The sequence below is a fragment of the Podarcis vaucheri genome, assembly GCF_965113315.1.
Source record: "Podarcis vaucheri genome assembly, chromosome: 17".
Classification (NCBI taxonomy): Eukaryota; Metazoa; Chordata; class Lepidosauria; order Squamata; family Lacertidae; genus Podarcis; species Podarcis vaucheri.
Genome location: NC_138755.1, coordinates 34,134,896 through 34,150,487, shown reverse-complemented (window position 1 = coordinate 34,150,487; position 15,592 = coordinate 34,134,896). Strand labels below are relative to the sequence as shown.

Genomic DNA, 15,592 nt, shown 5'->3' with positions numbered 1-15,592 from the left:
ATCCGTTGTAAAATATTTTATTGATACTTTAGCAAAAATTATACAAGGGATGAATAACTGTAGAGGTGGCATGAAAGGGAAATAAACACAGCAGTTTTCCGGGAGATTAACATAAACCTGGCATGGATGAGATAGCCTCTACTTCTTCATGTGCAATATAAAATCTTCAGATCTCACAGTTCAGCACTGTCTCCTGCAAATAAATAAATAAATGCAGTAGGGTTATGTTTTCTTTGAAATGCACGTGAGAGAACTGAGAAGCTCTGTGAATTCCCTTTAAGCAAAAAAACAAAAACCCAAAACATATTGCTTTAAGAAATATCTGTAAAAGCTCCCCAATAATAGATAAACAGGGTCTTTAGGCTGCATATACAAAAGCATGATTTCTTGTCCTGACCTGGGACCCATCTGCAAGCAATACTGAATGTTGTGATAGCCAATGCTCAAGCATGCGTCTCCATTCCAGGCTCCTGCCAGCTCCTTTTACAATGTCCTGCAGGACTATAATCACCAAGGCCAAGTGGGAACTCTGAATCCATCCTCTTGCTTTGCTAAGCTGGCCAGGAAAGAAAAACAGCTCCAGACATGAGTGGGAGCCTGTTTCACCTTCTTGATGACTTTGCATTGTGTCAATTAAAAAAACCACCTTATTTTCAGTTGTCTTGACATTTAAGAACACCCATTGAAACTCGTCAGATTTTCTGAATTCTTGTAGGAAATGTTAAAACATGACTGTACACGATATGCTACTAAAGTCAACAGGCTCACATTTTTTAATATCCAGTCACATGTTGACTTTTCATATTGGCCCCAATGCAGTAAAGTGCACGCTCTCTCACACACAAAAAAGCTCCCTACCTTTTTTTGTGGGTATTTCCTGTAAAGAATTAACCACAGTAATTCTTGAAGAAGCTGTTGCCTCTCCTTTGGAGTTCAGTGCATGGCACTCGTATTCTCCAGCATCATCCTTGCTCAAAGGGGATATCTGTTGAAACAGAACCATGATAATTGGCTGCATCCCGGATACTTGGTTAATCTGAGCCCCAGATCCATTGCAAGACATTTTCCAGATGAACAATTGGAACAGCTTCAGTTTTTGTTGCAATTACAGTGGTACCTTGGGTTACAGACGCTTCAGGTTACAGACTCCACTAACCCAGAAATAGTACCTCAGGTTAAGAACTTTGCTTCAGGATGAGAACAGAAATCACGCAGCGGCGGCAGCAGGTGGCCCCTTAGCTAAAGTGGTACCTCAGGTTAAGAACAGTTTCAGCTTAAGAACGGACCTCCAGAATGAATTAAGTTCTTAAACTGAGGTACCACTGTAGTGGAAAGCATTTTGATATGAATATCTCTCTCCCTCTCTCTCACACACACACGCGTAAATAACGAGTAATTGTGGGCATGGGAATGTTTTAAAATGAAGGAATCTGCATTTGTCTCATATCTTTCTTGAAAAGATGCCTAGCAAGACCCTGGAAACAGTTCTGAAGGCTGTTCATCTCTAGATGGAAAACATGTGTTCTCATGAAGGAATGGGTTTCCCAAACCCCAAAACTGACTGTGTAGGCAGTTTTTAAACTGCACCAAAATCCCCATTTCTCCTTAGCTAAAATGCATAAACTTTAGCCGTCGAGCAAATGCAAAGCAAAGAACACAGCTCTCTACCTTATCAGTTTGACGGCAAGACTGGCCTTGACTTTACCAGTAGAACAGACACAGACATATCTTATGTCCTGACCACAAATGACGCAGAGACCCAAGTCTGGGACTAACGCCAGAGCATGTTCTCGGAAGTAGTGACCTCTTGCTCCAAGATAGGAGTAGGAACAGGAATATCCTTTTATGGTCAGGAGTGCAGGAAGGAAATCCCTTTTATGGTTGAGAGTACCAGAGCAGGAACATATGTGATGTCAACCTACGTATACAAGCTGACGTGGTTGGAAGGAGGGAGAGGGTGCCTGGAGGATATATATACTGCATGAAACTTGTCATTTCTTTGGACTTGCTGTGGACTCACCATGCAAGTGCCTTCTGCTATCCGGAGAGCAGAATAAACTCTTTCTTTGAACCAACTCGGTGTCATTTTGACTTCCTTCCTCCTGTCACGGAGCAACGCAGACCCAATCGGTGAACTCCAATAAGGCTACACTCAAATTTATTTTTTATGGTATGGATCCAAAAGTTCCCCATGGGGGCATGCTGGGCATTTCTCCTTGTGCAGGGGTGATTATTCTCCCACCCACCCCCACCCCACCAAGCGTACTGTTTTGCATCATCCTGACTTTCACACATCTTTGGCAAGAAAGCATGGAGGGGTGTGTGAGTCTCAGTGGATGTGTGCCTATTCTTCAGATCCAATCCATAACTTGTGGCCCAGCTTTCTGCTCTCCAGGCTTTTAATGCAATCACAGTATATAATGCCCATTGAATCTGCAATCAGCAGCAAATTATTTACTTGGAACAGCAGGCATCCCAAATAAATGGCAAGTTCTACCTTCTGAAAGCCCCTAGAGCTGGCTCAATGGGTCTCTGTGAAGTAAATTCCAATAGTGCCACCATACAAAGGAACACCCTGCTCCTAACTTAAAAGTTGTCAGACTCACCTTGGAAGGGAAATACTTTTTTTAAAAAATTAATATTTATTAGCATTTTCTATAATGAAGCAAAAACAACAATAAACAACCACAACAAAAAGAAAGAAAAAATATATAACAAACATACAAAAATATAAAACTTAAAAATTTAAAACACATAAAGTTTCAAATGCTTATTTCTTTTAATTTATTTCTCAGACCTCCTCACGCCTTCCCTTCTTGTATTCCAATTCAAATTATTAGCTCAGCAAATCCTTATTACTTATTTCTCAACTTTGACTTAATAATTTAATTTAACCTATTATTATTTTCCTTTTTCTCTTTCATCCATTTCCTCAATTTATTTTTGCTAACCTTATTTTCATTTAATTTAGTTCATTTTAGAAAACCAATTTTACCTTATCCAAACTTAAACATCAATACTTATACATCAATACTCATTCTTAAAACATTTTTTCTAAAGTCGATCCAAATTCCCTTCCACGAATTTTTCATACAAGTAACAAAACAAAAATAAAACCAAGACAAATTATAATTATGTACCCTTTGGATTCCCAAACTCCACCCACCTTGGAAGGGAAATACACCCAGTTAAGCCTCACCTGGAATATCTCTCTCACACGCACGCACACACACTTTATTCATTTTATTTAACAAATTTTATGCCGTTCAATCGTAAAAAACTCAAGTGGTTTCTCCATTTGAATGAAGTTGAGCAAGATGTCAGAGGCCAAACTCCACTCAAAAGGTCAAGAGGAAAAGTGATCTTGAAACTTCCCATCCCATTATTATTATTATTATTATTATTATTATTATTATTATTATTATTATTATTATTCCGCCCATCTGACTGGGTTGCCCCAGCCACTCTGGACAGCTCCCAACAAAAAAAACCAGTAAAAACACAGCACATCACACACTAAAAACCTCCCTGAAGAGGGCTGCCTTCAGACATCTTCTAAAAGTTTTGTGTTCTTTATTTCCTTGACATCTGATGGAAGGGCATTCCACAGGGCGGGTGCCACTACCAAAAGGCCCTTTGCCTGGTTCCCTGTAACCTCCCTTCTTGAAGTCAGAAAACCCTTGGAGGAAGACCTCAGTGTCCATGCTGAACAATGAAGATGGAGAGGCTTCTTCAGGTGTACTGAGTCGAAGCCGTTTAGGGCTTTAAACGTCAGTGGCAGCCAAAGCAGCATGGCTCCATGAGTGCGTGATTTCTGTGTCAGGCAAGCCAAAATCCCTTATTTTGGCTGCTGATCCCTTATTTTTGAGGCTGCTGGTCCCTTATTTTCAAATCTGTAAGCTGACAGCTATGAATAATCCCAGGGAGACCCCCTTAAAATTAATGGGCATAAGTTAGTCATGTCTAGCAATGTAAGTGGGGGACTAACGATGGATACAACCCACTCTGATTATTTCAACTTACCAATACCCAACCAGTCACTTCATGTTTCTCAGGACCACCACGAGTCTGGATGGCTAAGTTGTCCCGATCTCCTGGAAGAAGCTCCATTCTTTGGACGCCATATTGGCCTTTAATTATCTGACAGATGAGAGGAAAGTCTTGGAGTTAAATTAAAAGTTCCCCCGCTCCAATTGCACATTTGGAGGAAATATAATTCTAAGGGACGCGGGTGGTGCTGTGGGTAAATGCTCAATGCCTAGGGCTTGCCAATCGCATGGTCGGTGGTTCAAATCCCCGCGGCGGGGGAAGGTCCCATCTGCGGTCCCAGCTCCTGCCCACCTAGCAGTTCGAAAGCGCTCCTAAGTGCAAGTAGATAAATAGGTACCGCTTTATAGCGGGAAGGTAAATGGTGTTTCCGTGTGCTGCACTGGTGCTGGCTCGCCAGAGCAGCTTCGTCACGCTGGCCATGTGACCCGGAAGTGTCTCCGGACAGCACTGGCCCCCGGCCTCTTAAGTGAGATGGGCGCACAACCCTGGAGTCAGACACGACTGGCCCGTACAGGCAGGGGTACCTTTACCTTTACTATAATTCTATGGGAAGAATTCAGCATTGCAATTAAGGCCACAGCTCTGTCAAGTCATGCATATTGCCTTGTCAAATGAAAAATCCCTCCCTCTCCTCCTCTGTGCGCTGTTCCGGGGGTGCTCCTGACCCCCAGTTTTGGCAGGGGGCCCATTGTGCAAGTGGAAGATCTTGTGAGGGGCTTCTGCTGGCAGGACCAATTACCGTATTTTTTGCTTTATAAGACTCACTTTTTCCCTCCTAAAAAGTAAGGGAAAATGTGTGTGCGTCTTATGGAGCGAATGCAGGCTGCGCAGCTATCACAGAAGCCAGAACAGCAAGAGGAATTGCTGCTTTCACTGCGCAGCGATCCCTCTTGCTGTTCTGGCTTCTGAGATTCAGAATATTTTTTTTCTTGCTTTCCTCCTGCAAAAACTAGGTGCGCCTTGTGGTCTGGTGCGTCTTACAGAGCGAAAAATAAAGTAGTTGATTCCCACCCATGGCTAGCAGCTATGATGAACAGGGTGTAGCTACTAGGCAAAAGCACACCTGGCCATGGCGATGACCTGAGCATTCAGGAGCACAGCTGGACCCCAGCAAGTTCCCAGGGTGTAAACCTGGTTCTTCAAGGGCTGGTGCTGCTGCCCCATCCCAAAGGGACAGAATCCCTAATCATGCCTAAAGATATCTCAGAAACCTGGGGGGTTGGATAGGAATAGGGAACCGAGAGCCTTCAGACACAATGTGCAGACTCTTAGCCACCTCAAAGAAACCAAGAATGCTTTTGTTATCTAGTTGAGCTCTCCTGACCTCCTCTCTAACCGCCCCATGGCTGCAGACAGCAGCATGGGCAGAAGATTGCGAGAGCACTTGCAACGTATCTCCGTGTTTCCAAAGCGCTCAGAATATGCTTGAGCTCAGAAGGAGGCATTCCTTAATACTTGTGCCTCTTCCCTACAGAGGCCCTAATATGGTAAAGTGCAACAGAGCTGGTTTTAGAAGGATAAACAGGAACGAAACCCAGAGCTTGCACAGAAACTAACCGGGGATAAAAGGTGCTGGGAAGCAAGGCACGGGGGTGGGGGTGGGGAATCTATTCTACTTATCCACAAACTGCACAATCTCTTTTGGTCACAGAGTCGGTAGCTTTGTTTTTGCAAGTAACTGTTGTTAAAAAACCTCCCTCTCAAATATTTTTATCAGTTGTCATTATAGCAAAATACAAATAAAAAAAAGCACTCCCCTTTCAGTAATCTCAATTATGCTTGCAGAGCTCCGAGGGAGTGTTTGACTTGGCAACACATTTGGATTTCCCCTCCTCCAAGCCTCATTCTTGTTTTGTCATGTTCCGTCCTAATCCCTTCTGTTTATGCATCTGGAATGCCTTTATAGTCACCTTTCTCAGTGGTTAATTGCTCAAAACAATACCTTTCCAATTGTCTAAATTCCCCTGCCCTCTTCCTATATCCCTCCATGTGTCAAAATTACCTATCTAGGTTAGCACACAAAGTGCTCTTGCAGAGGACACAACCCGCCAGGGCTTTCCATGCAACGACACCCAGTGGAATCAATCAATGGGAGCTGGGAGAAGGACATATTGGAGGTGCTCTTCTGCAGATCTTGGGAGAACTTGGCAGTGCTCTGGTGAAGCACTGCATTGATTTCAGCGGATCATTTTCAAAATTAACATCAAACGTCACTGACCTTGTTCCAAGTAAGCACAGGGGTTGGGACGCCAATGACCTCACAGCTCAGGAAAATCTGGGCCCCAGTCACATTCCAGATGTCTTTTGGGGGTGTCACAATGGATGGTCCTGGAAACAAGAGAAAGTCAGAAAGTCAGGCAATGCAGGCAGGAATTAATAGGATGAAGTACAGCCGTACTTCCGTTCCAGAAGTCCATTCGACTTCCAAAACATTTGGAAACCAAAGTGCAACTTCTGATTGGCTGCAGGACGCTCCTGCAGCCAATTGGAAGCTGTGGAAGCCCCATTGGACATTCAGTTTCCAAAAATAATTCGCAAACCGGAACAGTCACTTCCAGGTCTGCGGCGTTCGGGAGCCAAAACGTTCGAGAACTAAGCGGTTTGTTGTTTGTTTTTAGATAGATAAACTTTATTTGCATTAGCCAACGGCCATGGCAACATAAAACAAGCAATATATACAAATAAGAAGTCAACAATGGGTAAAAAGGGCAATCAAATGACCAAGATTATTGTTCAGATAGTGGCCCTTAATCTCACTGCACCCTCGATAAACCTAGCAACCTTTGCTGTTGTCTGATCATTTTGGTCTGATAAAAGAAAGAACAATGTGGCCGCAGATGGGCGGCCTGGGATGGTAAGTAAGAGTGGGGTGATGATCTCATTCCTCAGCTCTTTATAAAGGGGACAGGACAGGAGAACATGGGCCACTGTTTGAAAACCACGGTACAACTGTACTGTCACAAATTATTTAAAAGTTAGTGAGTAAACAATATGTCATCTGGCTAAACTTGAGCAGTATTGTTTCATTACTGATCAGCCAAAATGGTTGTGGAACTCCCTCCCCACAAAAGTGCACCTGGCACCTTCATTGCACAGCTTCTGCCGAATGCTGAAGTCACACCTCTTTACCTGGGCTTTTGACACTTGAACCAGTAGCCCATCTAGGAGGCGGAAAACTCTGACTCTAAACCTCCGTTGCCTTGTGGGATATCTTTGGCAGAAAAAATGGCTCAGGAGTAAACCCTACACATATCTGGAGTGGCGTCCCTAAGATAGTTGGGTGCCTCCTTAGCTGACTGAGCATCTGCCCCAAAGTGCCTATGATATAAAAAAATGAGTACAGCTGTACCTTGTTTTGCGACCGGGATCCGTTCTGGAGCCCCGCACGCTAGGCAAAAAGGATGCACGACACAGCGCCGCTCTGCACGCACACGCGGAGCGGTTTGTGCTTCTGTGCATGCACAAAGCGCGATTTAGTGCTTCTGCACATGTGCGAGCAGCAAACTGGAAGTAACCCATTCCGTTACTTCTGGGTTTACCACGGACATTCGACAAAATGGACGCTCGATGAGGCGGACTCAAAACGAGGTACCACTATACAGTGGTACCTCGGGTTACATACACTTCAGGTTACATACGCTTCAGGTTACAGACTCCAATAACCCAGAAATAGTACCTCAGGTTAAGAACTTTGCTTCAGGATGAGAACAGAAATCGCGTGGTGGCGGTGCGGCAGCAGCAGGAGGCCCCATTAGCTAAAGTGGTGCTTCAGGTTAAGAACAGTTTCAGGTTAAGAACAGACCCCCAGAAGGAATTAAGTACGTAACCAGAAGTACCACTGTACTGAAGTTCTTGCAATTTGTTCCAGGGAGCTCTGTTGTATAACTTGAACGCAGTGGCGTAGCGTGGGTTGTCAGCACCCGGGGCAAGGCAAGTAATTTGCGCCCCCTAACCCGTGGATTTGCGCCCCCTAACCCGTGGATTTGCGCCCCCTAACCTTAACCCCCAGATGTTGCGCCTGGTGCAGCCAGCCCCCCCTGCACCCCCCACGCTACGCCACTGCTTGAACGTTACAGATACAGCCTTGAAACTGAATAAGTATTATTTAAGGAATCCTGCTCTCAACAGCAAGCAATTGTTCAGGGGATTTCCAAGAGTTCAGCTGCTGTTTCTTCATTGGGCTGCAACCAAGAGCTGTACCCTGCTGATGTGCTCTTCAGCAAGATATTTTCCTGAAGGGCATGACAAGAGCTCTCCAGACTGGGGTTTAGGGGTGGGTGTTTTCTGCAAGGTGCCATTGATGCAGCAATAGTGTACAGCCCATTGGCAGACCAACTCTGTGTTACAAAGATGTCTGCAAACGTGGTAGGAAGGCTGGCAGCATCAACTCTGCCATGTGAGAATCCTTTGCAGATGACCACAGTGCCTGGAGACAATAAGAAGAGGAATGACCACTGGGAGGAGCACAGAGAGAAGAAACGCCATGATACACCTGCCTCAGTACAGCCAGACACCTTCACCTGCCCCAACTGCAACAAAACATGTCTCTCCCATATCTGTCTCTACAGTCATAGCAGGCACTGCAACCTTCCAGCAGTTTGACTTCACCCTCAAAGGTGCACACCTCTGTTCTAATCCCAAGACAGACGGAAGCCAACCAACCAACTAGCTGGTTGGCTGGTATTGGACCATCAACGCTTCCTTCTGTTTTCTGAGCTCAGCCATTCTTCCGCAATGTTACAGTCGGGCCCCGCAAGACGAATGCCTCACAAGACGGAAAACTCGCTAGACGAAAGAGTTTTCCATTTTGGAGGTGCTTCGCAAAACGAATTTCCTATGGGCTTGCTTCGCAAGACGACAATGTCTTGCGAGTTCCTGCGGGGTTTTTTTCCTTTCTCCCCCCCCTTTTTCTAAGCCGCTAAGCCACTTATCAGCTGATCCGATCAGCAGATAAGCCGCTAAAAGCTGCTAAAAGCCGCTAATAGCGCTAATCTGCTAATCCTTCAATGGGCTTGCTTCACAAGACGAAAAAACCGCTAGACGAAGAGAATCACAGAACGGATTCTTTTCGTCTTGCGAGGCACCACTGTATTGCATTATTGCCATCTGGAGAGAGACACACTCTTGTAGTATAGTGCAAAAAGAGGAGGACAGAAAAAGAAACCGAAACATTTGTGGTACAAAAAGCTATAGGATTTCAGCAGGGAGCGGCAGGCCATGCCTTGGTTGGAAATGAAGAAGTAGGACAACCCCCAAACCTTTGCAAGTGTAAACATTATTGAATGTGGGATCAGAAAAGAACCACCAGGAGCCCAGAATGGCACAAGAAAAGGGATATCTGGAGGGGCCCACTGACTTACAATAAAAATAAGGCACACACATCTAGGCAAACAGGGGAGGGAGGGAGAAGGTAGAGGTCCTTTGCAAAAGACCAAAATTAAGAGGAGCACCAGAGTCATAGAACTGGAAGGGACCAAGAGGATCATCTAGTCCAGCGGTTCTCAACCTGTGGGTCCCTAGATGTTGTTGGACTACAGCTCCCATCATCCCTGAGCTCTGGCCTTGCTAGCTAGGGGTGATGGGAGTTGTAGTTCAACAACATCTGGGGACCCAAGGCTGAGAAAGGCTGATCTAGTGCAACCCTCTCTCAGGTGGCGAATTGCCATGGGTTGGCCAGACAGTATCCAGCTTTTTGAAGGAACTATTGCTTGTCCAGTTTCAAGGGTCAACCTCATCCAAGCAGCAGAGATGGGAGAGCAAAGAGGGACAGCTGTTTCCTGTTTGCGAGCCCCACTGCGTCACTGATGTAATCGGCAGTACAGACTTGCCTCTGTACGATCACTCTTTGTACAAGGGAATGGCCCTCCGGTGGCTTCCAGAAATGTCAACAAGACATAGACGTTGCTTCCCCCCCAAAAAAAATAAATAAATAAGCAGATATAAATTATATGAAATTCAAAGACTATTTAGCTAAATATGCTAAGACAATTGAAATAGAAATACTTGCAAATACCAGATAGGCTTAGGATTTAAATATGTGATGTTATAGAAGACTTGATGTTTCAAGTTAAAATGAAATGTTTTGAAGTTTAAAGTTAAAATGAAAAGGAAGAAAGATGTTAAGCAATTAAGTTAATTTTATGAAAAATCTGTTTTGGAAAACTGTTACAATGATATACATTGAAACACAGTCAGGGGGATTTGAGGAAGTCACTTAACAATGTTACTAAGATTGGATTATGCACAGTTAGGATTTATGTTAGTTAGTTTGTTTATAAATTTTGGAAAATCAATAATTTTTTTTAAAATAAATAAATAAATAAATAAATAAATGGCAATATCTCCCTAAGAAACATTTACCTTGCTTTTAAGGTCTCTCCCCCCCCCCCGGGGTAAGGGAGATTATTTCCCCCTCCTAAAATACTGTGTTACTCCTAATGGATAAACACTGCCCATGGATTACAAGCAAAAAATCTAACCGAGTCCTAGGAGAAGGAAAAGGGTGGTGGTAGGAGCTTTTCGCAGCGCTCCAAAGCTTTATTTAGCATGAAAGGCCCTGCTGGATTTTAGATCGCAGGCTAGAATCGCAAGCTTCTTTCTTTGGCTAGGCAGAGTTGGCTGGGTTGTGACCCTTTGTTCTATTTCCCTCGGATCTGCTTCAGCGCTGGAGAGGAAGTGGGTCCCTGGGGGGCCGTAAGTGCCATGGGAAGAGACAGACCTTCGGACTCAAGCCAGCTACAGCAATCTTTGCGAGGAAGCGCTGCCAATCCAAGGCATCCCAAAACCACGATGTCAAGATAGCCCAGGGCTGAACAGCTGAGTGAAAGATATTGTTATACATTTGCGGGGTGTGTGTGTGTGTGCAGACCTCCTAAACCAGGCATGGCCAAACTTGGCCCTCTAGCTGTTTTGGAACTACAACTCCCATCATCCCCAGCTAACAGGACCAATGGTCAAGGATGATGGGAATTGTAGTCCCAGAACAGCTGGAGGGCCAAGTTTCGCCATGCCTGTCCTAAACCCTAGGAATTAATAAATGGTAGAATATTGATGATTTGGAACGTGAAGGGAGAGATACAAGCTGCAGAGGAGTTCCTGGGCTAGCCTATGCAAAAAAACAACACACGACCTGGGCAAGCTAGTGCCAATAATAATAATAATAATAATAATAATAATAATAATAATAATTTATTATTTATACCCCGCCCATCTGGCTGAGTTTCCCCAGCCACTCTGGGCAGCTCCCAATCAAGTGTTAAAAACAGTACAGCATTAAATATTAAAATTTAATATTTAAATATTAAGAAACAAAACAGGGCCATTGGTAATGCAAGAGAATTGAATTCCCCTCTTGTCCTCAGGTGTGAACAGAGACTGGGGATTGGGAAGGCTGCCAGGGTAACTGGGTGTGAGGTGACAGGAAAAGAGAGTTTTGAGCAAGGGTTGCTGGGAGGAAGAAGAAGAAGAAGGAAGGAGGACTGGGATCCATCTTGGGCAGGCTGGCTGAAGGCTGACTGGGAGAGATGCCTTGGACTCCAGTGCTGTACTGCTGTGGGGGAACAACCGCCACTTGAGATGACTATGCTGTAAGATCTGGACTCCCTCCATGCAGACTGAAGGTGTCAATAGGAGAATAAACCATATTTCTTAAAACTACGATGTTCTCCACTGTGTCTCGATTATCCAAAGGAACACAGACCCTGGGTGAGTGCCTGGAACCCCGCGGGCTCTTGCCCCCGCTCAGCAGAGAGAGGGGGAGGCACCCAACTCTGGTAACAAGACATTTATTTATCTCTGTTGCCTTGTACAATCACAAGGAAAGCCCACGATCCACTGGATAGCCTTCCCAAGGCAGAAAGGAATTTAGACCTGAAGGGACCATCTGGGAAATACAAATATGCAATCACAAGTCTGGGAAACACAGAAATTCTCAGGATTCTACTGTGGAAATAAGTGGCTTTTGCACAATGAACACTGAACCGTCTCTCCCTCCCTTCACCCCCACCCCAATTTCTTGTGCTCTTTCTAACCATCCTGTAATCAACAATTCAGCCATTGATCCTCATGCAACACATAGGTAAACATAATGGTACCCCTGCCCGACAGGGCCAGTCGTGACCGATTCTAGGGTTGCGTGCTCATCTCGCTCAAGAGGCCGGGAGCCGGCACTGTCCGAAGACACTTCCGGGTTACGTGGCCAGCGTGACTAAGCTGCATCTGGCGAGCCAGCACCAGCGCTGCACATGGAAACGCCGTTTACCTTCCCGCTAGAAAGCGGTCCCTATTTATCTACTTGCACTTTGATGTGCTTTCAAACTGCTAGGTTGGCAGGAGCTGGGACCGAACGACGGGAGCTCACCCCGCCGCGGGGATTCGAACCGCCGACCTTTCGATTGGCAGGTCCTAGGCTCTGTGGTTTAACCCACAGCACTACCCGCGTCCCCATGCAACACATACCTGGAGCTAAATTTTTTTCCTGCTGATACTGTTGACGGGGACGATGGACAAATATCAGTGTGATAGTCTGCTAAACTGGGCCTGCAGCTATGAAGGCCAATGCTAGCATGAGCCAAGACACAAACAGGTAGCCAGTGAAGATGTTGGGAGCTAAAAGTTTGAGCCTGACAAAAGTCTGTTTATGTTTTTCTATTTTCTATGTTATTGGTAAAATAATTAATAGAAGGAAACCCCTTAGTCAGTTCCTGCACTGCCTTGGGCAACATGGGATGTATAGATTAGCATTCCTTTCTACAGAATTGCAATTAAATATACAGACTTTGGAGATGGCAACATACGAATGGCTGCAAAAATCAGCGCTGGATTTACGTATAAGCTAAACAAGCTATAGCTTAGGGCCCCACTCTTTTGGGGCCCCCCAAAAAATTTAAAGGGAAAAAACCTGAATGTACATTTCCAAAATATGATAAAAAACAAATAAAGTAAAACCTACATACAGCAACAATGTTTTGTGTTGTGTAGGCTCCTATGATGTAAGTAATGGGCCCTGCCTGCCAGCCTGCTCCCTAAAATGTCACTGGTTTGCTCATTTCTATATACAGTGGTACCTTGGTTCTCAAACTTTGTCTCTTCCAAAACCAAAGCGTTCCAAAACCGAGGTGTGCTTTCCCATAGAAAGCAACGCAAAATGGATTAATCCGTTCCAGACTTTTAGGGCCCCATTACCTTGAGTAGCTTAGGGCCTCATCAGACCTAAATCCGGCCCTGGCCAAAATGAACAGTATGTAATGAAGACTGCATACTTTGTTAGAATTGTTTTTTAACAATGCAAACACCATTACGTGTGGGCCCATCATCCCATGCGTGAAAAAGCAATGTTGTCATCTCCATGGGACAGGAAATGCCAATTATAGTCTGTGTTTCTATGGAACAGTTTCGTACACTGCAGGATGTCAGTGGCGCACTTGCATCCTGTCGTACGCAGTGTCACAACTTCTGAAAGGCTGCACTGTTCTACAGACACGGACCACTCCCTTGCAGGACACAAGAAACGCAGACAGAAACTCATTGGCTCCTCTGACATCTGGCTTGTAAGTCTGGTTGCCTGTGCCTGACAAGTGAGCATCTCACGTTAATGTTTCCTCATCTGGATTGCACCTTCTAGGAGAGCTATAGTCTGTCTTTTAGTAAGGTAATAGGGACCCCTGACCATTGGGTCCAGTCGTGGCCGACTCTGGGGTTGCGACGCTCATCTCGCTTTATTGGCCGAGGGAGACAGCGTACAGCTTCCGGGTCATGTGGCCAGCATGACTAAGCCGCTTCTGGCGAACCAGAGCAGTGCATGGAAAAGCCATTTACCTCCCCACCAGAGCGGTACCTATTTATCTACTTGCACTTTGACGTGCTTTCGAACTGCTAGGTGGGCAGGAGCAGGGACCTAGCAATGGGAGCTCACCCCATCGTGGGGATTTGAACCGCCAACCTTCTGATCAGCAAGAAGAAGAAGAAGAAGAGTTTGGATTTGATATCCCGCCTTTCACTCCCTTTAAGGAGTCTCAAAGCGGCTAACATTCTCCTTTCCCTTCCTCCCCCACAACAAACACTCTGTGAGGTGAGTGGGGCTGAGAGACTTCACAGAAGTGTGACTGGCCCAAGGTCACCCAGCAGCTGCATGTGGAGGAGTGGAGACACGAACCCGGTTTCCCAGATTACGTGACTACCGCTCTTAACCACTACACCACACTGGCTCTGTGGTTTAACCCACAGCACCACAATTCTCTCAAACATTTGGGACAATGCCACCTGAAACAGGTCAATACCAGCAAGCAAAGGCTCAGCCAACTCTGGTCCCCATTGCAATCCTACGGTCATACCAACTGCACTGTTTTAAAACTTATTAATTTCCCCTTTTTCAACTCTGATGCTAACAGCTACCCCAGATAATATTTAGCATCTACTGTTTCTGCTTCCAGAGGCTGAAACAGCCCACCAAATATATCACTTTCTCTTTTAATGGTTCCCTTAATGCCAAGACAAAAGAGCACACAACTGCCCTGTGTTCTTCCTTCTCCCATCGTTCCCTTCATTATTGTTTAAAATTAGTCCCAGGTTGTAAATTTCACTGGGAAGACAAATGCAAATAAATTTGGAATCTTCATGAATTGAAAGCTAGTTGTGAAAGACTGATCCAAAACTATTTTCTTGGTTGTTTTCTTTAAATGTCTTTATGGTCAAAAACTGTCTTCCACTTTGGAGGATTTTTCTTGCTGCTTGCAAAAAATTAGCTCGTTTAAATTTTCCTCACAATTGAGTCCAGTAATAGCAAATGTGAAAGGTCTGCCACCAGGTGAGTTTTCCCATGTGATTCAGGAAGGGAACAGTAGAAAAAGGAGGAAAGTCATCTAAAGACACAGCTGTCAAGAGAATCATTCATGCCGATTAGGTTTTTTAAAACAGTGGCAATTTGCACATTCTAAACATTTTCTTAAGTGAAGCTTCTACCATATCAAAACCCCCAATATCAATTTAGAAATCAAATTTACTGAATAGCTACTAGAGCCCTAGCGCCCAGTGTGCAAGCAATAACACCATATAACACCAGTCTTGAAAGACCTACATTGGCTCCCAGTACGTTTCTGAGCACAATTCAAAGTGTTGGTGCTGACCTTTAAAGCCCTAAACGGCCTCGGTCCAGTATACCTGAAGGAGCGTCTCCACCTCCATCGTTCAGCCCGGACACTGAGATCCAGCGCTGAGGGCCTTCTGGCGGTTCCCTCATTGCGAGAAGCAAAGCTACAGGGAACCAGGGAGAGGGCCTTCTCGGTAGTGGCGCCTTCCCTGTGGAACGCCCTCCCACCAGATGTCAAAGAGAACAACAACTACCAGACTTTTAGAAGACATCTGAAGGCAGCCCTGTTTAGGGAAGCTTTTAATGTTTGATGTATCATAGTATTTTAATATTCTTTTGGAAGCCGCCCAGAGTGGCTGGGGAAACCCAGCCAGATGGGCGGGGTATAAATAATAAATTATTATTATTATTATTATTATTATTATTATTATTATTATTCCCCTTCATGGATCACTG

General features: G+C 44.9%; 1 protein-coding gene across 1 annotated transcript in view; it reads right to left on the bottom strand.

Annotated features, from left to right (window-relative positions):
* Nucleotide 1: 1 nt before the first annotated feature.
* Nucleotides 2–15,592, bottom strand: part of IGFBP7 (insulin like growth factor binding protein 7) — a 33,845-nt gene continuing 18,254 nt past the window's right edge. The window contains exons 2-5 of the mRNA XM_082205199.1: nt 6,269–6,378; nt 4,024–4,140; nt 859–985; nt 2–193 (exon numbers count right to left, since the gene is read on the bottom strand). Of these exons, the coding sequence (XP_082061325.1) occupies nt 174–193; nt 859–985; nt 4,024–4,140; nt 6,269–6,378 (374 nt within the window). The 3' untranslated portion in view covers nt 2–173. The remainder of the gene's footprint in view (nt 194–858; nt 986–4,023; nt 4,141–6,268; nt 6,379–15,592) is intronic.